The following is a 24,415-nucleotide window of genomic DNA, read 5'->3' on the forward strand; positions in this document are numbered from 1 at the left end:
ACTAACTACAAGAGTCCTATGTGAGATCTGTCTGATAATTTCTTACGTCTTATTGGTGCTAAATTCGGATATCAGCTGCAAACTAATTCATGGAAATATAAAAAAACACAAAAAATTAGCAAGTCACTGATGTGAAAAGTAGAGATCATTATACCAATTCACTATTTCAGTAGAAATCTCTTGGAAATGCTGATTCTGATTGACGTAGTAAAGGAGTGCTCTAATTTCCTTTAATAACATGCTCCCCCAAGATAATAAAGGAAACACATAAATGACAAAGTTTACTAGTCACTCAGTCTCAACAGGGAACTGGGCTCAGAGCAGGAGTTGCTGTATTAAATCTGATTCAATGTTTGTGGCCTCTTAAATGGAAGGACAAGATCGATAAATTTATCTCCAAACAATACAGTCTCAACTGTGAAAAATGCCAAGCTAGTATTGAAGATTCCATCTCCCAACAACACCCATATATGTTCCTCCTTTCAGCAAGGTCGCCATGACAAAGATCCTAACAGTAGGTACAGGATTCTGGCAGTGTGGAGGAACAGCCAGATCTTGAGTTCCACGTACATAGATCCCTTAAAGTTGCCACCCAAGTTGATCGGGCTGTAAAGAAGGCGTATGGTGTTTTAGCTTTCATGAGCAGGGGGATTGAGTTTAAGAGCCACGAGGTTTTGCTGCAGCTCTATAAAACCCTGGTTAGACGACACTTGGAATATTGTGTCCAGTCTGGTTGCCTCATTATAGGAAAGATATAGATGTTTTAGGGAGAGTGCAGAGATTTACCAGGATGCTGCCTGGATTGGACAGCATGTCTTATGAAGAGAGGTTGAGTGAGCTAGAGCTTTTCACACTGGAGAGAAGAAAAAAGAGAGGTGGCTTGATAGAGGTGTACAAGGTAATGAGAGGCATAGATAGAGTAGATAGCCAGAGACTTTTCCCCTGGGCAGAAATGGTTGTTATGGAGGGGTCATAATTTTAAGGTGATTGGAGGAAGGTATAGGGGAGATGTCAGAGGTAGGTTCTTTACGCAGAGTGTGGTGGGTGTGTGGAATGCACTGCCAGCGGTGGTAATAGAGACAAAGAAATTAGGGACATTTAAACGACTGCTGGACAAGCACATGGACGGCAGTAAATTGAGGGGTGTGTAGGCTAGGTTGTAGGTAAATGCTCGGTGGGCCAAAGGGCCTGTACTGTGCTTTACTGGTCTATATTCTATTTCCTCAAATAGTTAACATCATGCCCTGGAGCAACAACAAAACAGCTGATATTTTTGGGCAACTGTCCTGGACAATTTTTTCGAATTGACCTCATATTAGTGCTTCCATCATCAGATTTTTTTTGTTAGGAAGAATATAGTATAAGTTACTCATGGAATGTTATAAAAGGTTTATCCTGCAAAAGGTTAATTAACTACTGAAGATGAGGACTACCTCAGTCTCCCTTCACACACAGCATCCAGTCACATCTCACATATTTCTGCCATTGAAGAAGCTTCCTTGCTCCAATATACTACACCTCAGCTAATGCAGGAAAACATCTAGTAAGCCTTCTTCACCACTCTGTCTACATGTGCTGATACCTTTAGGGATCTATTGACTTGTACACCAAAGTTCCTTTGTTTGTCACTACTCCCTAGGAACTACCAATCATTGTGTACATACTGCCCTTAATAGACCTCCAAAAATACATCACCTCGCACGTTTCAGGATTAAATTCCATCTGCCATTGCTCTGCCTAGTCTACCAGCTGACTGATATCAGACTGTAGCCCGACACAATCCCCCCAGTATCAACAATACCACTAATTTTCATGTTATCTGCAAACTTAATAATTAAACCTTTTGCATTCAAAACCAAACATTAATGTAAGTAATCAACAGCAAAGGTCCCCACACTGATCTCTGTTGGACAACACTGGTCATAGACTTCCAATTACAAAACAAAGGCTTCCAATTACAAAACAACCTTCCATCATCATTCTTTGCCTCCTTTTTTTAAAGCCAATTTTGGATCTAGCCTGCCAACTTGTCTTGGATCCAATGGAGTCTTACCCTTTGAACTAGCCTTCCATGTGGGACCTTGTCAAAGGCCTTACTCTTGTCCATGTAAACCACATCAACCACATTTTCAAAAATCTCCATTAAATTAGTCAGACAAGATCTCCCTCTAACAACTCCGTGCTGATTATCAATGATCAATTCCTGCCTTCCAGGTATCAATTAATCCTGTCCTTCAGAAGTTTTTTTCCAAGTCCTGGGCAACTTTTCTTTCAAATTGACCTCATATTACTTCTTCTATCATCAGATTTTTTGTCAGGAAGAATATGGTGAAATTATTCATGAAATGTTATAAAAGGTTTATCCTGCAAAAGATTCATCAACTACTGAAGATGATTATTACCTCAATCTCTCTTAACACACAGCATCCAGTCACATCTCTCATATTTCAGCCATTGAAGAAGCATTACCTTAGACGGTAAAAATTCATGTGATGCATTGAATCAAAGGGAAGCACAATAGTAAAAAAAAACACTGAATACAAACATAATCTTCATACAACTTATATTGTGCATGTATACATTATTGCCAGAATATTTGGAAATAGCTTCATTCAAAATGAATGGGATTATATTATTTGAGATGTTTCAAGCAGCTAACATAGATGATGGTCATAAAGGTAGTGACCAGAGGTGGTGGTGAAATGAAGATCCTCTGTATCAAAGTGGCGCAGAAGTATTTTGCAACTGGCAATGAAGTGCCTTCCATATCCTCTGCAAGCTGTTGGTCTCTCGGTTGCCCGTGAGTCCTCGGAAACCTTAGTGGTAAGGTTGTGTTGCGAGGTTAACATTTTAGTAAAGGTAACACATTAGCACATTTGTAAAGCTCCAGCTGGACTCTTTTGAAGAGTCACACCTTCACTCATCAATTCAGCTTATGAACTTGAAATGCACTTTTAAATTCTAGTTATGTTTTCCATGATAAATATGTCTGAGAGGAAAATATTGTTCATCATTATACTGACCAGTAATGTGCTGAAAAACCAGAGACATCTTTTACCACTGTGATTGATGCTTATGACTTTCCAGACATCATCAAGAAACCTGACTTTCTCGGTTGAAGAATTTTCACAGCACGTGATGTCTTAAAATGAAGTTATTCAGACTGCTACCAAAAAGCATTTTCATCATGCAATGGTCACAAATTAATCGAAGAAAGATGCATGATTACATTTATGCATTCTATCACTTCTTACATCTTGGAGATTCCTGCCAATCAATAAAACCATGGTGGCCACTCATACTGCTGCTGGATGACCATGTGAAGGTAGATCAACTCTCCCACTTAAGCGAATAAATTTATTGTGATGAACAGTCTCCACAATCAGTTAACTGGGACTTCGCTCAATACTTTCTGGCATGGATGATGGCGAGTAAGGCATCTGTGCTGCCTTACCAGGCTAGCCTTCCAATTTTGCATCTCTTCACCCTCAAGAAACACAAAAATGTAGAATATTCATGAAAGGAAGCATGCTGTGATTTACTTAGAAAGCAGTGGTCTGGGAGGTCCACTGCAGAAAACATAAGGATAGATGATAAAGCACCTGTCAACATTGAGAAAAATATTTTTTAAAAATCAAAATTCACCTAGAAATTTGCTGTCGGTGAAACTTCTTAAATTATTTTGCCTGCAGCTTAACTTACAACTTTTCTTTGCCACCTAACAATCTTTTGTTTTGGTATAATTTAATAGCCAGGACACAGGAGGTTGTTATGAAGGAAAGTTTCAAGTCAGATTTTTCTGCCACATGTCATCAACTTAATAGTGCCTAATTTAAAAGTTTTTTGTCTCATCTATTTCATGGCAGAGTCTTTTAACATTAATCAGAAGTGATTCTAGAAAACAAAAACTACACAAAGATGTGTAATCACCATCCTTTTCCTGCCTTTTCTTTTTGTAGGTGCCTGGAGGGACTAAACACTTCTCCACAGGGAGGCTGAAGATGTTCTTCTCAAGTCACTCTTAGATAACTCTTACGGCCTTCACACAAAACCATTGGTGGTCTTCAAACAACGCCAGCCTATCTTTTCAGGTAAGGGAAATACAATAGTTTAGCATCAATTAAACAAAGACAACTTTGCTAGCTGAGGCATATACACAAGACAAAAGACATTTGCATCCTCATGGATATGTGAAACAGCTGGCTATCCTTGACACAAGAGCAGCAGGGAACCCAAATTTCTAATTTAATTCCAATTTCTAATTCTTCTACTTTGAGAAGAAGCATAAAAACCCTACTTATAAATCACAAGTGAGGAAATTCTGGCTGATGAGTGATGCACAATGCAACACCAGCTGTGGTCAGCAGTTTGCCACCATGACATGTGGTTTCAGAAGCTCCAAGCAGATGCCAGCCCTGCTTCATCCCACATTACTGGCAAGGGATAATTTCATGTGTGACAGATTTCCCCTTTCCAGAATTGGCATCTTGAGCCATTAGAAGAAATGCAGATGATTTCATCTGACCTCAACAAAATTCTGAGGCTGCAACCCATCATCTCTCACAGAGGAAAAGATTTCCATCAAACCAACCAGAAATTAGAAACATAAACCTTAATTCCGCCAGGCAGACCCCAGACCATTTAATTTCAAGTGCATACACCTGACTGGACAAGAATGTGCCTACATTAATGGATTCCAATCATTTAAATTGGTTTGACAAATCCTGGGCACATGCCTTGCAGAAATAACAGCATAAATCCTCCTGCTCCTACCTGCCCACAGCAGCAGTAATAACCAGCATCAAAAATCAGCAGTCAGAAATCCTCAAGATAAAACATGGTGTTGAATAATTGTGAAAAACGGATATTACTTGTTCATGGCTTCACCATCTTATGCCTACTCCTTTTCAGATCTTCTGCCAATGAACAATGTCTAAGCCAATTATCCTGCACTTAGCTGCAATTCAGTATCAATGCAATGTACTAACAACAAAATGAGGGAACATCCATCATTATGGCCCTCAGACCACCAACATAAATAATCCAGGCTTATAACTGTATCAGGTTTAAATATTTTGCCCTCGGGAGAAAGTTTAACTGTTGGGCGAAGTTCACAGCACAGAATCAGATAAGTTAATTGTTTAAGTAAACTACAGAAAGTCTGCAGTAGTGAGTAGAGAGAAATCTTTCTTAATTATATGTTTTGGGAGATATGTCTCTTGATTAAACTTAAAATATCAGCCATAATTATTAATTTAACCTGGGGTAGTGTTTGTAGAGGAATAAGATGGTGATATTTTCTGGATCTGTAGATTGTGAAGGAGCAAAAATGGCCTTTAGGAGAGTGATAAGCGCTTCTTGTCAGATGTGCAAGTTTAAAGAGAGTTTAAGGGTTATTGTGGAATATATGTGCCATAAATGCTGTTGATTGTGAATCTTATCAAATCGAGTGGATCGGTTGGAGAGACAGTTAGAAGCAATGAGAAATTTGCTACAGCAACAGTATGTGATGGATGGCAGTTATAGGAAGGGGAAAAGTCTCAGATACAGTCACATAGATGGATCAACTCCAGGAAAGGTAAGAGAGATAGGCAGCTAATGCAAGTATCTTTTGTGGCTATACCCATTTCAAACAGGTATGCTGTTTTAGAAAATTTAGGGGGATGATGGGTTCTAAGGGGAGACCAGCACGAACAGCCAAGTTTCTGGTATTGAGACTGGCTCTAATGCAACGAGGGGTATGTCAGGTTCTGAGAGATCAATTGTGTTAGGGGATTCTCTAGTCCGAGGTACAGACATACGTTTCTGTAACCACCAGCGAAAAAAACAGAATGGTGTGTTGCTTCCCTGGTGCCAGGATCAAGAATTTTTCAGAGAGGGTGCAGAATGTTCTCATGGGGGAGAGAGGCTAGCAAGAGGTCATTGTCCACATTGGAATCTATGACATTGGAAAGGGAAAGGTTGAGATTCTGAAGGGAAGATACAGAGAATAAGGCAGGAATTTAAAAAGGAGGTGCTCGAGAATACTAATATCTGGATTACTCCCGGTGCTATGAACTAGTGAGGGCAGGAATAGGAGGATAGAACAGATGAATGCATGGCTGAGGAGCTGGTGTATGGGAGAAGGATTCACATTTTTGGATCATTGGAATCTCTTTTGGGGTAGAAGTGACCTGTACAAGAAGGACGGATTGCACCTAAATTGGAAGGGGACTAATATACTGACAGGGAGATTTGCTAGAGCTGCTCGGGAAGATTACAGCTGTGGGGGTGGGGGGAGGTGGTACCCAGGGAGATAGTGAGGAAAGAGGTCATTCTGAGACTGGTACAGTTGAGAACAGAAGCGAGTCAAACAGTCAGGGCAGGCAGGGACAAGGTTGCACTAATAAATTAAACTGCATTTATTTCAATGCAAGGGCCTAACTGGGAAGGCAGGTGAAATCAGAGCATGGTTAGGAACATTGGACTGGGATATCATAGCAATTACAGAAACATGGCTCAAGGATGGGCAGGATTGGCAGCTTAATCCTGGCAATTGACAGGATACAAATGCTACATGAAGGATAGAAAGGGAGGCAGTGGAGGAGGGGGAGTGGCTTTCTTCATAAGTGATAGCATTACAGCGATGCTGTGGGAGGATATTCCTGGAAATACATCAGGGAAGTTACTTGGGTGGAACTGAGAAATAAGAAAGAGATGATCACCTTATTGAGATTGTACTATAGACCTCCTAATAGTCAGAGGGAAATTGAGAAACAAACTCGTAAGGAGATTTCAGCTATCTAAGAATAATAGGGTGGTTATGGTAGGGGATTTTAACTTTTCAAACATAGACTGGGACTTCCATAGTGTTAAGGGATTAAATGGAGAGTAATTTGTTAAGTGTGTCCAAGAAAAGTTTCTGATTTAGTATGTGGATGTATCTACGAGAGAAGGTGCAAAACATGACCTTCTATTGGGAACTAAGGCAGGGCAGGTGACTGAGGTGTCAGTGGGGGAAGTACTTTGCGGCCAGCAACCATAATTCTATTAGATTTAAAATAGTGATGGAAAAGGATAGAACAGATCTAAAAGTTGAAGTTCTAAATTGGAGAAAAGCCAATTTTGACAGTGTTAGGCAAGAACTTTCAAAAGCTGATTGGGGGCAGATGTTTGCAGGTAAAGGGACGGCTGGAAAATGGGAAGCCTTCAGAAATTAGATAACGAAAATCCAGAGAAAGTATATTCCTGTTAGGATGAAAGGAAAGGCTGGTAGGTATAGGGAATGACTAAAGAAATTAAGGGTTTCGTTAAGAAAAAGGAAGCATATTAAGATATAGACAGGATAGATCGAGTGAATCCTTAGAAGAGTATAAAAGCAGCAGGAGTATACTTAAGAGGGAAATCAGGAGGGCAAAAAGGGGACATGAGATAGCTTTGGCAAATAGAATTAAGGAGAATCCAAATACATTAAGGACAAAAGGGCAACTAGGGGGAGAATAGGGCCCCTCTAAGATCATCAGTGTGGCCTTTGTGTGGAGCCACAGAAAAGGGGGGAGATACTAAATGAGTATTTTGCATCAGTATTTACAGTGGAAAAGGATATGGAAGATATAGACTGTAGGGAAATAGATGGTGACACCTTGCAAACTGTCCATGTTACAGAGGAGGAAGTGCTGGATGTCTTGGAACACATAAAGGGGGATAAATCCCCAGGATCTGATCAGGTGTACCAGAGAACTCTGTGGGAAGCTAGAGAAGTGTTTGCTGGGCCTCTTGCTGAGATATTTGTATCATCAATAGTCACAGGTGAAGTATCGGAAGACTGGAGGTTGGCTAACGTGGTGCCACTGTTTAAGAAGGGTGGTAAGGACAAGCCAGGGAACTACAGACCAGTGAGCCTGACCTCGGTGGTGGGCAAGTTGCTGGAGGGAATCCTGAGGGACAGGATGTACATGTATTTGAAAAGGCAAGGACTGGATAGTCAACATGGCTTTGTGCATGGGAAATCATGTTTCACAAACTTGATTGAGTTTTTTGAAGAAATAACAAAGAGGATTGATGAAGGCAAAGTGGTAGATGTGATCTATGTGGACTTCAGTAATGCGTTCAACAAGGTTCCCCATGGGAGACTGATTAGCAAGGTTAGATCTCACGGAATACAGGGAGAACTAGCCATTTGGATATAGAACTGGTTCAAAGGTAGAAGACAGAGGGTGGTGGTGGAGGATTGTTTTTCAGACTAGAGGCCTGTGACCAGTAGAGTGCCACAAGGATCAGTGCTGGGTCCTCTACTTTTTGTCATTTACATGAATGATTTGGATGTGAGCATAAGAGGTACAGTTAGTAAGTTTGCATATGATAGCAAAATTGGAGGTGTCGTGAACAGTGAAGAGGGATGTCTCAGATTACAACAGGATCTTGATCAGATAGGCCATTGGGCCGGGAAGTGGCAGATGATGTTTAATTCAGATAAATGCGAGGCGCTGCAATTTGAGAAGGCAAATCTTAGCAGGACTTATACATTTAATGGTAAGGTCCTAAGGAACGTTGCTGAACAAAGAGACCTTGGAGTGCAGGTTCATAGCTCCTTGAAAGTGGAGTTGCAGGTAGATAGGATAGTGAAGAAGGCGTTTGGTATGTTTTCCTTTATTGGTCAGAATATTGAGAATGGGGTTGAGAAACATACGGCCATGATCAAATGGTGGAGCAAACCTGATGGGCTGAATGGCCTAATTCCGCTCTTATATCTTATGGCCTTATAGTCAGATGGAACCAGATCCAGAGAGGATTCATGAATCTTCTACTTTGATTTATATATGAATGAGAATGCTCACATGTTGGAGATGGAACTTCATCTAAAATTAACAAACCTAAAAACATGGAATCCACAAATAATTTTATATTTCAAGGAGACACTTTTGGCAGTGATAGAAATTGAAAGTAAGGATGCAGCACCAACACTGAGGATTCTCTTCAAATAAAGTAAAATACTGCAGATCTGACAGTGTCTCTGGGGAGAAAAACACAGCAAAAGGTTTGATTTGAGAGAGTGAGGTGAGTGAGTATGTGTGAGAGAGAGAGACAAACAGACAGAAAGAGTAAGAGAGAAGCAACGATGTGCTTGACATCATTACTTTTCTCAGGATTAGCAGTTAATAAAATTGCTCTTCATTTCATAAAGAAAACCTTGTCATTGGTCCCTCTTGGTTTTTGATGAAAATATTTCAACTGGGGAAAGAGAGAGACACTAAAATAATCTAAATCTTCGTTGCGCCAACTGGGCAGGTTGAAGAGAGGGAAGCTGAGTACCCCTTCCTCGCCTGCTCATTATACTGTCAACAAAGGCATCTTTCCGGAGACCCAGTGAGGTTCCTGGTCATTCAGGGAAACTACAGATGTGATTCTAGTTGCACCCTAAATTCATAAAACATGTACATAACAACGCAAAGAGTTCTTCATGACTGTTATTGATCTATTAATGGCCTTTGACTCTATCAGCCATCAAGCCATCCACAGGCTTGGATGTCCAGCAAAGTTTGTTACTATCTTGTGACTCCTGCCTAACAGTTTGATAGCAATAATGCACTGCATTGGGTTGGAGACCAAGTTGTGGCCAAATTCTACAATGAGAAATTAAGGTCTGTACACCTAGCAGTGAAGTTCCAAGCATCATCAAACAAAAAAGTGGATAAATTTTAGGGATAAAATTTGTTCCAAAAATATGCTGTTGTCGTACAAAATGCCATGACACAATAAAAAAACAACATTTGCATATTTGAAGAATGAATAAACCAGAAAAATAACCACCTTGCAAATACTGAAAGACAGAGAATTGTATATGTCATACTTTTATTCATCTATTAAAATTTCTGAAGATATATGTACCTTGTTCTTCCATCCCAAAACCTATATTTTGACAAATTTGGAATATTATTTTGCTGCAATACATATATCATTTCTCTTTACATTGTTTTTAGTGTTGGTAATTGAACTTCATCTTCTATTTTCCAGTAAAGTTTTTTGTTGTGGTCTGCAAAATAGGACAGATGGGACCTGCACTGTCATATTACTGAATTTTTGCAATTCTTAATATTTTCCCTCTGCTTTCTTGTTGTTTTCCTGATTTTTCTGAGTGTTGTGGTATTTGTGTAACTATTTTCTTAAGCTTTATATTTAGTTCATGTTATGAATGGTTGTTTGACAATACAAATGATACTTTTGATCCTTATTTAATCTTGTATTGTACTACATTATACCTCTGACCTTTGGTGAAGGTGGTCAGAAAGCTTTCCCATATTTCAGAATGCTAGTCAAAATCCTGACTTCATTATTCCTTGAAGGAATGAGGTATTTACTGTCTTAAATATCCTTTTGTATAGATTCCATTTACTAACTAGATGACCACGTTAAATTATTTTATATAATATGACAACACATGATATTGTCATGTCTGATTATGCCTGTGCACAACTATTGATACTAGTGAAATTATTGTTACAATGTTTAAAAATGCTTTAACCATGAAATAATTAATGCATAACAAATATATATGTATATATTTGTGATAGGAATGTGTGAAGCCTTACCTTCTGCATTAACTGCTACAGGCTCAAATCTTTCATCAAGTACAACAAGAGAACAGGTAGCATCAAAGCCAATTCCTCGGAGATAGCACAGATTCGCTACTTGAGCTATTCTCTATATGATAAAGGAAAAATATGCAAGAATAAAATTAGTTGTTCGCTTTTATCTTATAACCTTCATTTTTGCATAAACACTGATGAGCTGTTTCCTTTGGTTCCCACCAGCTCTTCATTTGACCTTTCAAGTTTCAGAGTTGGGGAGAAACCATTCACAATGTAAAACTTCTTTACTTGTAATGTTTTCCTCCCTTTTCCTTCATAATTTCTCTTCTTCGTGTATTTGGTAAGCCTGGCCGGGCTTTTCAAGACCAAAATAAAGCAAAGAACTGTGGATGCTGGAAACCTGAAACAAAAACAGAAATTGCTGGAGAAATTCAGCAGGTCTGGCAGCATCTATGGAGAGAAAACAGAGTTAACATTTCAAGTCCAGTGACCCTTCTTCAGAAGAAGTGCCTGAAGAAAGGTCACTGGACTTGAAATGTTAACTCTGCTTTATCTCGTCAGATGCTACTAGAGTTTCTCCAGCAATTTCTGTTTGTGCCCAAGAGACAAAACTGAATTAGAAAGGAGTTAACAGCTATATTTTAATTAAGGAATACGGGGAGCTCTTGACTGGGTGTATATATAAATATCAGGAACAAGTGGCATTGGAGATGGCAGCATGTGAATAGAAAGAAAACTGTGACTGGAAAAGTATTTTTGCAGACACTGTCTAGCCAGTATTTAACCTCTGCTATTTAACATTAACAGAGATTTGCTTCAGAAAGATTAGATTAGATTAGATTAGATTCCCTACAGTGTGAAAACAGGCCCTTCGGCCCAACAAGTCCAAACCGATCTTCTGAAGAGTAACCCACCCAAACCCATTTCCCTCTGACTAATGCACCTAACACTATGGGCAATTTAGCATGGCTCATTCACCTGACCTGCACATCTTTGGACTGTGGGAGGAAACCGGAGCACCCAGAGGAAACCCATGTTGACACAGGGAGAATGTGCAAACTCCACACAGACAGTCACCCAAGGCTGGAATCGAACCTGGGACCCTGGTGCTGTGAGGCAGCAGTGTTAAATACTGAGCCACTGTGCCGCCAAGATTACTGAAACTAAAAACAATTTGAATGCACTATATGCAGGCAGAAAGGTTTTCATAAATGCGGTAGTCTCAGAAAGAATTCAGCAAGCCTTAAGACATAAAATATGGCCATTGAAAACCAGTTTCAATTATAAATTAGATATTCTAAATTATAAAAGAAAGCAGTTTAAATAGTGGAGAGGCCTCAGAAATGTTATTGGTGAAGGCAGAAAAACAATAATTGTACAGCATGAGGACCAGACTTTCAGATTGTTGGATATGGAATACCGATTTGCAGATTCTAGAGGAGTTATAGAAAGTAACAAGAAACCAGGTACCTCCCATTACAATATGTTGCAGAACTATGAGGATCAGACTGTCACAATCAACAGCTTGTAGAAGGAAAATAGGTCAGCCCTGATGATCAAAATGAGGCCATCAACTCCTAAAGACAATGACCAAAATTTCTTATGATCTCTGTTACTATTACAACTAGACAAGTCAGGTTCCAGAGTGAAATCTGGCTTGATAGATACTATTCGGCTTTTAAAAGATTAAAGTGGAAGTCTTTCACTGAAATATAGGCAGATGGGCTGTAGATTTTAATAATAAAATGAATTTATTACATAAAGGAAATAAAAATATAACAAACCACACCAAGCTCTCCGAATATAACATAGCTGGAAATATTTCAAAAGACACAGCAAAGTAAAATCCCACCTACTCTCCAATACCATCACTTACTCAAAATCCAGAAAACCTTTCTTACGCTGTTAAATTTGTTGGTTTGACAAAACTGCATCTTCTCAATTCCTGTTCTGTGAGCTAAGAATCCTTCCCCTTGAATATTCAAGGAACTGAGATTTTAGTTCTTCTCTGGTCTGAATAATTTGCAGAGTTCTAACCAGTACTCCTGATGGGAAATTTTCTCAAACTACAACCATTACACTGGGGCAACTTAATACTTTAACTGCTCTGAACAATCTCTTTTTCTGGAGAGACTATACTTGCACCTGATTTTGGTCAGGTCTCCTTTGAACAGAATTGAAAAGCATTTGAACTAATTTCTTTAAAAACTGCTCATCCTAAATTCTGCTAAGCTGATGGCTTAATATGTTTCCTCTCCAGTCATAACTCCCACACCATAAGAAAAATTCTATTAAACTCTAGAAGACATGTATTGGATTAAAATCATGGTTCCAGAAAGATTAACCTATTTAACCCCTTCACACAAAATGAACCAAAACCCATATGTCATTTGTTTAAAGTCCAAATTCTTTAAGAATCTTTTTAACATATAAAAATCATACATCTTTCATCACAGGGTACTATAATCAAATATTTATCAGAAGGGGCTAGTCATTGAAGATAAACGACTATTTTGAGTAACACAGGGAAGGCAACGAGAAAATATAACTGGTTGAATATACAAGACGAAAGACAGCAGGTTAAGCCATGGATTGGGAGCGGGAAGTACAAAAATGCATTTTACAAAGTTGGTTAAAATCAAATCATGATACTGAGAGCAAACTGTTGAAAGAAATCCTATTAATAGGAAAGGAACATCATTCCAAAAGCAGAGCGAAGGCAAAAAAGAAGACCAGGAATTCCAGCAGGAGCAGATCTGACTGGGAAGTCTGAGTGGCTATAAATTAAACAGAAGGCAAAATCATAAATAAAAGTTAATGAACAGCAAGAATTGTAAGGCTGGAGAGAATCTGGTATATACACAAAGCTGCCAGATCAGGAAAGGCCAGTCCTATCTCATAGCTGAGGGAAAAGAACCCTCAGTAAAGGGCTTAAAATGCTACAGAGATGCTTGTGGCACAAGATATAATGGTAGGTTCACCTTGTGCATGAAAGGCAATTTTGAAGATTTTCTTCGCATTGTTTGCAACAAACACTTGGGAATGTATATCAACTAATATTAAAGCATTGCTGAGGGAGATCAGCTCAAAAGGAAAGTGCTTCTTTACCATTCAAACGTAAGGGACACCCTGGAATTAATGTGAATATGGCCGATATGTTGCTTTCAGAAGTTGGTACTTCTAAGTAGTCTGCCTTATTAAAACTGACACAACACCAGTTTATAGTCCAACAGGTTCACTTGAAAGTACAAGCTTTCTGAACTTTGTCCACCTTAATCACCAGCACCTCCACATCATTATTAAAACTGGGCTATCTCTAGTTGAGAGGAAACACTGCTATGTTTTATTGGTACTATGTGGATGAGCTTTCCGGTGTCTTTATACTACACTCTGATGATTATTTGTGGGGAGAGAACAGTGAATTTGAAAACATTGTCATAAATGGATTTAAAACATAATTCAAAAACCATCTTCTTAGGCATCACCAGATCAATCTGATCAGATAACAGGGTGACATGCAAAAATCTCAAAAAGTTGCTACTTATCAAATTATTCCCAGTGGCAAACTTGATCTTTGCTTGTCTCGTACCCCCACCATCCCTAACCCCCATCCCCACCCCTAAAAGTACCAAGCAGATCAAAAATGCCACAGAATTTTCATATGTTGGCACTTGATGTACTCTCCAATTCAGACACACAGTCACTTATAAAGTCAATTAGGTTTTTGACAATCCAAAGGGGACTTATTTTTGCTCAATATCCAATTAAAATAAGAGCCTGAGTCCAAGATGATAGCAGAAAATATTTGCTTTACATGTAAGTTACTGAAATAATAATAAGCCACTGTATGAAATTTTGTATTTACTGCAGCTGCCACTCTACTCTTGGATCTCTTAGAGTAAACAGCTTATTCTTAGTCACAGATTAAATTTCAGGCTGTTGAAAAACAGTTAAATATAATGTAGAAGTACAACATAGAAAAATACAAGGCAGTTACAGAAAATTATTAAACTAAATGACTGTGTCTGCAGCAATTGGCTTTTCCTTTTCCAAGCACAACAGTGATATTTGCCAATGGCTCATCATCCAGTCCATCTAGAACAAATATAATAATGACTCCAATCTTATGCCAGGAAATATTGGTTTTATGGGGAAAACCTTTTGCCAATTATTCACTAAGAGCATGATAGAAATGCTGCATTAGTAATCACAGTTCTCATGCCAAATGGCATAACGACTATGGTTATTGTTGCAATATTTTCATTATTTTTTATAAATGCAGTGAGAGTTGACAGAAAACTACAATGTTACATTTCAGTGGTTTAAACTGTAGTTCTTTGTATTTGGCATAAGTGCCAGTAGCGGACAAGGTACAGGATTCCTATGTTACAGAAATATAGTCTGGTCTGTGAATAGTTGTTTTGTTCAATATTGTCACATATATCATCTTATAATTATACCTTTGAAACAGTACAGCACGCTTCCCATATATCAGTAGAAGATTGCTCATAGTAGTCAGGCTGTGGCTTCCAAATTTGGATTGGTTGTTCAGCCTGAACTAGCACTTTGCCATGGTTGTCTACAAGTGCTGCTCGTACACTTGCAGTTCCCACATCGATCCCCATGAAGTATTTCATGTTGGGTCAGTCTGTAAATTAAAGAAAGGACATTTTATTATGAACTGTCCAATGTAGTGTTCCATCCATGAAGTTCATCAATCATTTACTAAGTTTCAAACAAAGAAGATCTTACAGCTCAATCTGTAATAAAGTAATAAAGAGATGACATAGCAATTCTCTCATTTTCTTGTTACTTTTGATTTTTGACTGATCAAAAGGTATTCCAAAAGTCCATATGACGTGCCTTACTTTACAGCAAAATGTCACTTAACATTATTTTAATGTTTCATGTGAACTATTCATGATGTTCTATCGAATAACAGAAACAAATGAACTGAAACGAATGATACTTAGCGGATCACTTGACCGATAAGATAAAACCATAAGTTATAGGAGCAGAATTAAGATACTCGGCCCTTCTCAACCTCATTCTCTTGCCTTTACCCCTAATCCTTGATCCTCTTCTAATCAAGACCCTTTCTACCTCTGTCTTAAAGACAATCAATGACTTGGCCTCCACAGCCTTCCAAGGCAATAAGTTCCATGGATTAACCACCCTCTGCCTAAAGAAATTTCCCTTCATCGCAGTTCTAAAGAGCCGTTCCTTCACTCTGAGGGTTATGCCCTCTCTCCTACTCCAGAAATATTGTCACCACATCCACTCTATCCAGATATTTCACTATTCTGTAAGTTTCAATGAGATTCCCTTTTATCCTTCGAGTACAGACCAAGAGTCCTCAACCGTTCCTCTTATGACAAGCCCTTCTTGTATTCTAGCCCTCATGAAATGAATGCTAACATTCTGTTTGCCTTCCTAACTGTAAAATGAACCTGCAGGTTAACATTAAAAGCATTCTGAACTTGGAGTCCTAAGTCGCTTTTGTGTTTCTGATTTCAGAAGCCTTTCCACAAATAGAAAATAGTCTATACCTCTATTCTTCCGACAAAAATGAATAACCACACACTTTCCCACATTGTATTCCATCTGGGACTTCTTTGTCCACTCTCCTAGTCTGTTCAAGTCCTTCTACAGCTTCCTTGCTTCCTTAACACTACCTGCCCTCCAGCTATCTTTATGTCATCTGCAAACTTAGCAACAATGCCCTCAGTTCCTTAGTCCAGATCCTTAATGTGTAACACTGACCCCTGTAGAACTCCTGAAGAAGGGCTTATGCCCGAAACGTCGATTCTCCTGCTCCTTGGATGCTGCCTGACCTGCTGCGCTTTTCCAGCAACACATTTTCCAGCCCTGTAGAACTCCACTAGTCACTGGTTACCATCCTGAAATGATCCCTTTATCACTACTCTCTGCTTTCTTTCAGTCAGCCAATCCTCAATCCATGTCAATACGTTGACCCTAACACTATGGGCTCTTATGTTATCTAATAGTCTTGTGTGTGGCATTTTGTCAAAGGTTTTCTGGAAATCCAAATAAATCATGTCCACTAACTTGTCTGACTTGCTCATTATCTCCTCAAAGAATTCTAATACATTTGTCAGGCATAGCTTCGCCTTGAAGAATCCATGCCGACTCAGCCTTATTTTACAATGCAATTCCAAGTACTCTGCAATCTCATCCTTAATACTAGACTCTAAAATCTTATCAATGATCAAGGTTAAACTAACTGGCTAAGTGTTTCCTGTCTTCTGCCTCCCTCCCTTCTTAAACAGGGGTAATACCTTAATCATTTTCCAGTCCTCCGTCACCTGTCCTGACTCCAATGATTCCTGAAAGATCACCAACAATGCTTCTACAATCTCCTGAGCTATCTCCTTCAAAACTTTGCGGTACAGTCCATCTGGTACAGGTGATTTATTCACCATGAGACCTTTCAGTTTCCCCAGCACCCTCTCCTTAATGATGGTCACTACACTCACCTCTGCCCTGACTGTCTTGAAGTCCTGGTATGTTGCTGATGTGTTCCACTCTGAAAACTGATGACCACTCTTGCTTCTCTTCTACCTTTTGTATATCTAAAGAACTCTTGCAATCTTTTTATATTACTAGCTAGCTTACTCTCATATTTCATCTTCTGACCCCTTATTACTTTTCAAATTCTCCTCTGCTGGTTTTTTTAAAGCTTCCAATTTTTCTGGCTTGCCATGAATCTTCACTACTTTGATTGTTTTTTCTTTGCTTTTATGCTATCCCTGACTTTACTTGTCAGCCATGGTTGCCTTGTCCTCCCCTCAGTATGTTTCTTCTTCTTTGGGATGAATTTCTGTTGCGCTTCCCAAATTACCCTTAGAAACTACTGCTATTGCTGATCCACCCGCTTCCTGATGAAAGGCTCTTGCCCAAAACGTCGATCCTCCCGCTCCTTGGATGCTGCCTGACCTGCTGTGCTTTTCCAGCACCCCACTCTCGACTCTGATCTCCAGCAGCTACAGTCCTCACTTTCCCCTTTCAATCAGCTCAACCTCATATTTTTGCAGTTACCTTTACTCAACTGTACTACCGTTACATCTGATTCCAGCTACTCCATCTCAAAATGCACAGTGAATTTGAATATATTATGGTCATTGCCCCCTCAGGGTTCCTTCATCTTAAGCTCCCTAAACAAGTCTGCCATATTACACATCATCACATCACATCCAGAATTTCCCGTTCCTACGTGGGCTGAACCACAAGCTGCTCCAAAACACTATCTCATTGACATTCCATGAATTCATATTCATGAGGTCCACTACCAATCTCACTTTACAGTCTACCTGTACATTGAAGTCCTTCTCTTGGACTTCACCATGAAATGCACGTGGAACAAGATACAGAAGAGAGAAGCTTTTTCCAAACAAAGGAGGATTCTCAACAGAAAACCTTACTCCCCTAGGCATTTCAGAGAAAGTCATGCCCAGAAAAGGCTTGTCATATTCATAACTTTATAAAGTATAAACTATAACTAATGTGGAATCTCTCGGGACTAACACTTCTTTTAAAAATGGATATTAAAATGATTCAAAGGATTGGTCGCATCAAACCTTATCTGTGGATTCACTTTCTTCGCGAGGTCCAGATTAGAGGTGCCACTACCAACCCCCAAAACCAGCGAAAAGTAATTTCTTGACTTAAATTTCTCAAAAGCTCAGGGTAAATATCTATAAAACAAAAGCCCAAGTTATTTCTTTATTTGTTCATGGGATATGGATGTCATTACCTAAGCCAGCTTTTCTTGCCAATACCTAACTGTCCTTGACAAGGTAGTGGTGAGCTGCTCTTTTGTACTACTACAGTCATTGGGTTAATGGGTTTTGAGAAGATTTGTAGCTCAGGTTGAGGTTCTGGATGTCGGTTTGCTCGCTGAACTGGAAGGTTCATTTCATCACCATACTAGGTAACATCATCAGTGAACCTCTGGATGAAGTGCTGGTGGCATGGCCTGCTTTCTATTCATGTGTTTAGGTTTCCTTGGGTTGGTGATGTAATTTCCCATGGTGATGTCACTTCCTGTGGTGACGACATTTATTGTGGTGATGTCATTACCGGTTCTTTTTCTCAGGGGAGTGGTAAATGGGATCCAAATCAATGTGTTTGTTGATAAAGTTCCAGTTGGAATGTCATGCTTCTAGGAATTCTCATGCATGTCTTTGTTTGGCTTATTCTAGGATGGAAGTTTTGTCCCAGTCAAAGTGTCCTTCCTCATCTGTATGTAAAGTTACTAGTGAGAGTGGGTCATGTCTTTTAGTGGCTAGTTGATGTTCATGTATCCTGGTGGCTAATTTTTTGCCTGTTTGTCTAATGTAGTGTTTGTTACAGTTCTTGCAAGGTATTTTGCAAATGACATTAGTTTTGTTTGTTGTCTGTATAGGGTCTTTCAAGCTTATTAACTGCTGTTTTAGTGTGTTGGTGGGTTTGTGGGCTACCATGATGCCAAGGGGTCTGAGTAGTCTGGTGGTCATTTCTGAGATGATGTAGGGGAGAGTGGCTAGGGTTTCTGGACAGGTTTTGTCTGTTTTTTGGTGTTTGTTGCTGAGAAATCTGAGTTCATTGGGTACCCGTTCTTTTTGAATACACTGTACAGGTGATTTTCCTCTGCTCTGCGTAGTTCCTCTGTACTGCAGTGTGTGTTGGCTCATTGAAATATTGTTCTAATGCAGCATTATTTGTGGGTGTTGGGATGGTTGCTTCTGCAGTTCAGTATTTGGTCTGCATGTGTTGTTTTTCTGCAGACGCTGGTTTGAAGTTTTGCGTTGGCTGTTTGCTCTACTGCGACATCTAGGAATGGCAGTTTGTTGTTGTTTTCCTCCTCTTCAGTGCATTTTATGCCAGTAAGGGATGCTCTTGAAGGTTTTCTCTAATTTGTTTTGTTTAGTGATGATGAAGGTGTCATCCACATAGCAGATCCAAAGTTTGGGTTGGATGGTTGGCAGAGCTGTTTGTTTGAATCTCTGCATTATTGCCTCTGCTAAGAACCCTGATATCAGAGATCCCACGGCTGTTCGTTGATTTGTCTGTAGGTTTTGTTGTTGAAGGTGAAGTGTGTGGTAAGGCATAGGTCCACTGGTTTTATAATATTATCTTTGCTGATGAAGTTAGTGGTGTTTGGTGTATGTGTCTTTTGGTTCTTCTAATCATGTAGTCAGTGTTTCCTTGGTCAGGTTGATGTTGATGGATGTGAACAGGGCTGTTATGTCAAAGGAGACATTATTTCATCCTCTACTATCTTGATGTCTTTGATGGTCTTCAGGAATTCTTGGGTCGAGTAGATGGAGTGGCATGAGTCTTCTACTAAGTCTTTAGTTTATTACTTAAGTTTTAGTCTTTGGTGTAGCACCTGAACCAATCTGTAAGTTGCTGTTCTAGGTAGCAAGACTATGGGTCTGAGGAGGGCTCCTGGTTTGTGAATTTTGGGTAATCCGTAGAAGCATGGTGTGTTGGATCCATCTGGTTTCATTTTCTGGAAGTCGGTCTTATTTATTTCTCCAGATTTCTGAAGTGTTTTTGACTAAGGCTGTGATTTGGTTCTCCAGTTGTGGAGTCGGGTCTATCGCCACTTGTTGGTAAGTGTTGGTATCTGCAAGTAGTGCGTTGGCTTTCTCAATGTAGTTTACCAGCAACACACTAAATCAGCAGCTAATGAATTTGAAAGACTCTGCAGGCAACTGATGTCATTTACAAAATACCTTGCAAGAATAGTACATTGGACTAACAGGCAGAAACCTAGCCACCAGGGTACATGAACATCAACTAGCCACAAAAAGACATGATCCACTCTCACTAGTAACTTTACATACAGATGAGGAAGGACACCATTTCGACTGGGACAACACATCCATCCTCGGACAAGCCAAACAGAGACATGCATGAGGATTCCTAGAAGCGGGGCATTCCAACCGGAAGTTGAAACTTTATTGCTGGAACAGCACAGCAGGTCAGGCAGCATCCAGGGAACAGGAGATTCGACGTTTCGGGCACAGGCCCTTCTTCAGGACTCTATCAACAAACACATTGATTTGGATCCCATTTACCACCCCCTGAGAAAAGGAACCAGAAATGATGTAATCACAGGAAATAACATCACCAACCCAAGGAAACCTAAACACATAAATAGAAAGCGGGCCATGCCACCAGCGCTCCATCCAGAGGCTCACTGATGATGTTGCCTAGTATGGTAACAAAACATCTGACAACGAACCTTCCAGCTCAACGAGCAAACCTACATCCAGTCCTTGAGTTGTAGGTACACCAACAGTCCTTTTAGGAACAGAGACAAAACAGAAATTGCTGGAAAATCTCAGCAGGTCTGGCAGCACCTGTGGAGAGAAATCAGAGTTAGTGTTTTGGATCCAATGATATCTCTTCTTTGTTTATGATTTTCAGCATTCACAGTTCTTTTTTTTAGGAACAGTTCAAGGATTTTGATCCAACAACAGTGAAGAAACTGATAATACAGTTCCAAGTCAGGAAGATGTGAATTTGAAGATTCCGATGAGTCTGTTGCCCTTTCCGTCTAAATAGTTAGAAGTCACTTATTTGGAAGACGCTGCTGAAGAAGTAACTTAACCAACTTAGCCAAACATTTGGAAAAGTGGAAAAAGGGATTTATGGAATCAGATAATACGGAGCGGCCATACTGGTTTCTGGTTAATCTTTTAAGTACTATCTGCAGAGAAATACAGCAGCATGAGAAATGGAAGCACACACATGCTTTAATAATTGGAAACTGTTCCATCATAAGGTCTCCAAGCCTGCTGCTCTTTTGAGTTCACTCCCACAGCAACCAACCATCTTGGGACGAGATAAATGATTAACTTCATGACCTGCAGAAAGTCTATCACTTGAACAAAATTATGTAATGACTTGGGTATACAAATTTGCAGTTTGAATTCATCTATCTGTCTTTTTTCTCAGCCTGTAGCTTGTGCTTTCCAAGGTAAGTCAATTACATGAATGATTAACTATTCCTTTTGCCTACAATTTGTAACATTGCACTATTTTCATTGTGTTAGATTATTAACTGAAATACAGTCATAGAGATGTACAGCATGGAAACAGCATTCAGTCCAACTCATCCATGCCGACCAGCTGTCCCAATCCAATCTTGTCCCACCTGCCAGCACCCGGCCCATATCCCTCCAAATCCTTCCTATTCATATACCTATCCAGATGCCTTTCAAATGTTGCAACTGTACTAGCTGAAAGGCAAACGTTCTCTGATCTGAGTTGGAATCCCCATTTCCAACCTATATCAGACAAAATGTTACCTATTTGCCTCCTGACAGTTTTTAATGAAAGATCTGTCCCAACTCAGGCACTGCAGCCATCCTGTCAGAGCCCAGTGTAGAAGCATCATTGAAGACCACCTTTTCAAAGCAGTCCTTACCATACCCAAATAAATAAACAAAATTTAAAGGTCCTAAAATCTCTATGACTAGCTGCTAGAAGAAAATCAAATAAATATATAAGGAAGGGGGTATGGTGACAGGGGATGAGGGGGTTGGGTGGCACATTGTTGAGGGGTAAGGTAGCACGTGAGTGAAGTGCTAGAGTAATCTGGTGACTGGGGTTTTCAGCAGGGGGGTCAGGTGTCTGGTGTGGGGTGGAACAAATGAATGTAGAGAATGGGGCAGGGTGCTGTGTGTCTGGAAATGGGGTGGGATCGATGGTGGATGGTGGACAGAATGGAGATTCTCATGACTACAGATCAGAAAGTAAAATCACCTCCTTGATGTATCAAGCTTTATTAAAAGATTTTCTTTCAAAAGGGACATACAGCCAAAAGTTGACTGCATATGTATATTCAGTGGCCATCTGGAGAGTCAGACTCTGGAAGGTCACATGTGGTAAGATGTTAAAGGCATTTCAAATGGAGCAAATGCACTTGTAAAACTGAGTTTGTAATCCCACAGGCATATTTCAAACTGTGAACATGTGAACATAGACAGTAGTCTGAGTGAGAGACATGTTTGTGCATTTCCCTTTTTTCAGAATGCACATGGACAGGGATCAAAAGTGAACTTCAAACCTGGTCTGTGCATAGTGGCCTGATGTCCCAGTGTGTGACTAGTGTGCAGTGAGGCTCACAACACTGCATCAGACATTTAGACACCTCTGACTGCAGATAAAGTTAAGAACAAAGCTTATCCTTATACTGAGTGCTGCCAATAAAGTAAATATTGAAAGGAATCAGGACAAAGGCATTTAAATTAGCCTAAAAGCCAAGAATCTCATTTGTCCCTTCGACAAGAAATGTCAATGCTATCTGCAACACCCACTGCAAAAGCCACAATGTTTAACTATCTGCTCTTCATGAACAATTCAGAGACTGATCCATATCTTGTTATTTGGCCTTTTATCCTTTTAGGGCACACCTCTTATTTCTAATGTTTCTGTGTGTGTGTTGTGTTTATTACATTTTTTTGTGTTCAGTAATTAATAAACTCATCTTTTGTTTGTTCAGGAAAGTCTGCTTATGTTAAACATAACTTCATTTGGGGCTCAGAGAAAGATGTCCACAAGGGAAAGGATCCTTGCTGTGACTAACTGAAGCTGAGAGTGTGGGGGATGTGGGTGGTGGTGGTGGGGGGCGGGGTTGCACTTAGGAGCTGCAGCAATAACCTAGGAACTGATCATAACAGGATTAGTTTATGTGACTGAGGAGTCTAGACAGGAGTTTGAGGGAGGCACTTTTATAGTCACCCAGGAAATTGACCAGGTTTTAATCCTCCAACCTTTCTATGTAACTATCTAGGTGAGTGAGTCAGAATCCTCCCAAGTCTCTAGCTGTAACTATAATTTGGAGCCTGTTTTGGAGGATACCAGACTGTTTAAATGTCCGACGGATGATTGCCATGTTGTCACTGCACTGGAACGTCTGGGATGCTCCTGACATTGATCTGTCAGGGTTCATCCAGTCTCGGACTATCCAAAACAAAACTGGATCAAAAGACTTGTAGGACTTATGGAAAAAAAAATCAGGGGAGTAGGACTACATTGCTCACACAAAAACCCAGAATGGACACAATGGACTGATTAGAAGAAAGTGAGGACTGCAGATGCTGGAAAGCCAGAGTCAAAAAGAGTGGCTCTGGAAAACGCACAGCCAGTCAGGCAGCATCTGAGGAGGAGAATCAACACTTCAGGCAATTCCTGTGCTTTTTCCAGCACCATACTTTTCAATAATGGACTGATTAGCCTACTTTGTACTGTAACCATTTTGATTGTGGAAAGGACACAACAGATTGGCAATGGTGGAAGTGGAAGTACTGATGAAAGATAATATGTTAATGCACAGTATTACCTCTGCCACTCCCTGGCATTTAACCTCAGCCATACTACTCATCTACTGGATAGCAGGATATAAGGCAATTTTGAGTTCCTGAAAGCCCATTTGACTACTGGTGTCCACAGCCATGATGGCAGCAGTCTGAGTCAGCATGGCACCAAGCTGGGTTCATACCATCGTCTGAAAGTTAACTGCAGTACTCAGAAATTAGGTGCTTCCTGTATTTGTTGTAATAGAAGCTGAGACATTAACTAACAGACCCTGTCTCATGGCTGAGTCTACTTCAATTCCAACAGGGAAACCATAAACCAAAATACTTAAATTTATCAAACAACTCCCAAGTGAAAAATATTACCAAAAATATACCACGTTTTTAACGTAACTTGGAATCAATGCCAATTAAACATGAATTAACAGATATATGATACTTCAAATTAAAAGGTAAATTATACTTTAGTCAATGAAGATACATGTTACACACTATTCAGCGTGCATGGCACTATGG

At 39.8% G+C, this 24,415-nt stretch overlaps 1 protein-coding gene across 10 annotated transcripts in view; it reads right to left on the bottom strand.

The window, feature by feature from the left end:
• The window catches only part of fggy (FGGY carbohydrate kinase domain containing), a 369,292-nt gene that overhangs the window by 303,070 nt on the left and 41,807 nt on the right, over window positions 1-24,415 (bottom strand). For 7 of the 10 annotated variants that reach the window (XM_087990634.1, XM_087990630.1, XM_087990633.1 and 4 more), the window contains exons 2-4: window positions 18,167-18,283; window positions 15,029-15,216; window positions 10,569-10,680 (exon numbers count right to left, since the gene is read on the bottom strand). In XM_087990634.1, coding sequence (XP_087846760.1) covers window positions 10,569-10,680; window positions 15,029-15,205 — 289 coding nt within the window. In that variant the 5' untranslated portion in view covers window positions 15,206-15,216; window positions 18,167-18,283. Of the gene's footprint in view, window positions 1-10,568; window positions 10,681-15,028; window positions 15,217-18,166; window positions 18,284-20,820; window positions 20,841-24,415 lie in introns of those variants that run through there. The other 3 variants (XM_087990626.1, XM_087990627.1, XM_087990628.1) reach the window with 2 other exon arrangements.

Source organism: Chiloscyllium plagiosum, unplaced genomic scaffold, assembly GCF_037043375.1.
Source record: "Chiloscyllium plagiosum isolate Xiang-an unplaced genomic scaffold, Cpla_swu_hap1 HiC_scaffold_9, whole genome shotgun sequence".
Taxonomy (NCBI): Eukaryota; Metazoa; Chordata; class Chondrichthyes; order Orectolobiformes; family Hemiscylliidae; genus Chiloscyllium; species Chiloscyllium plagiosum.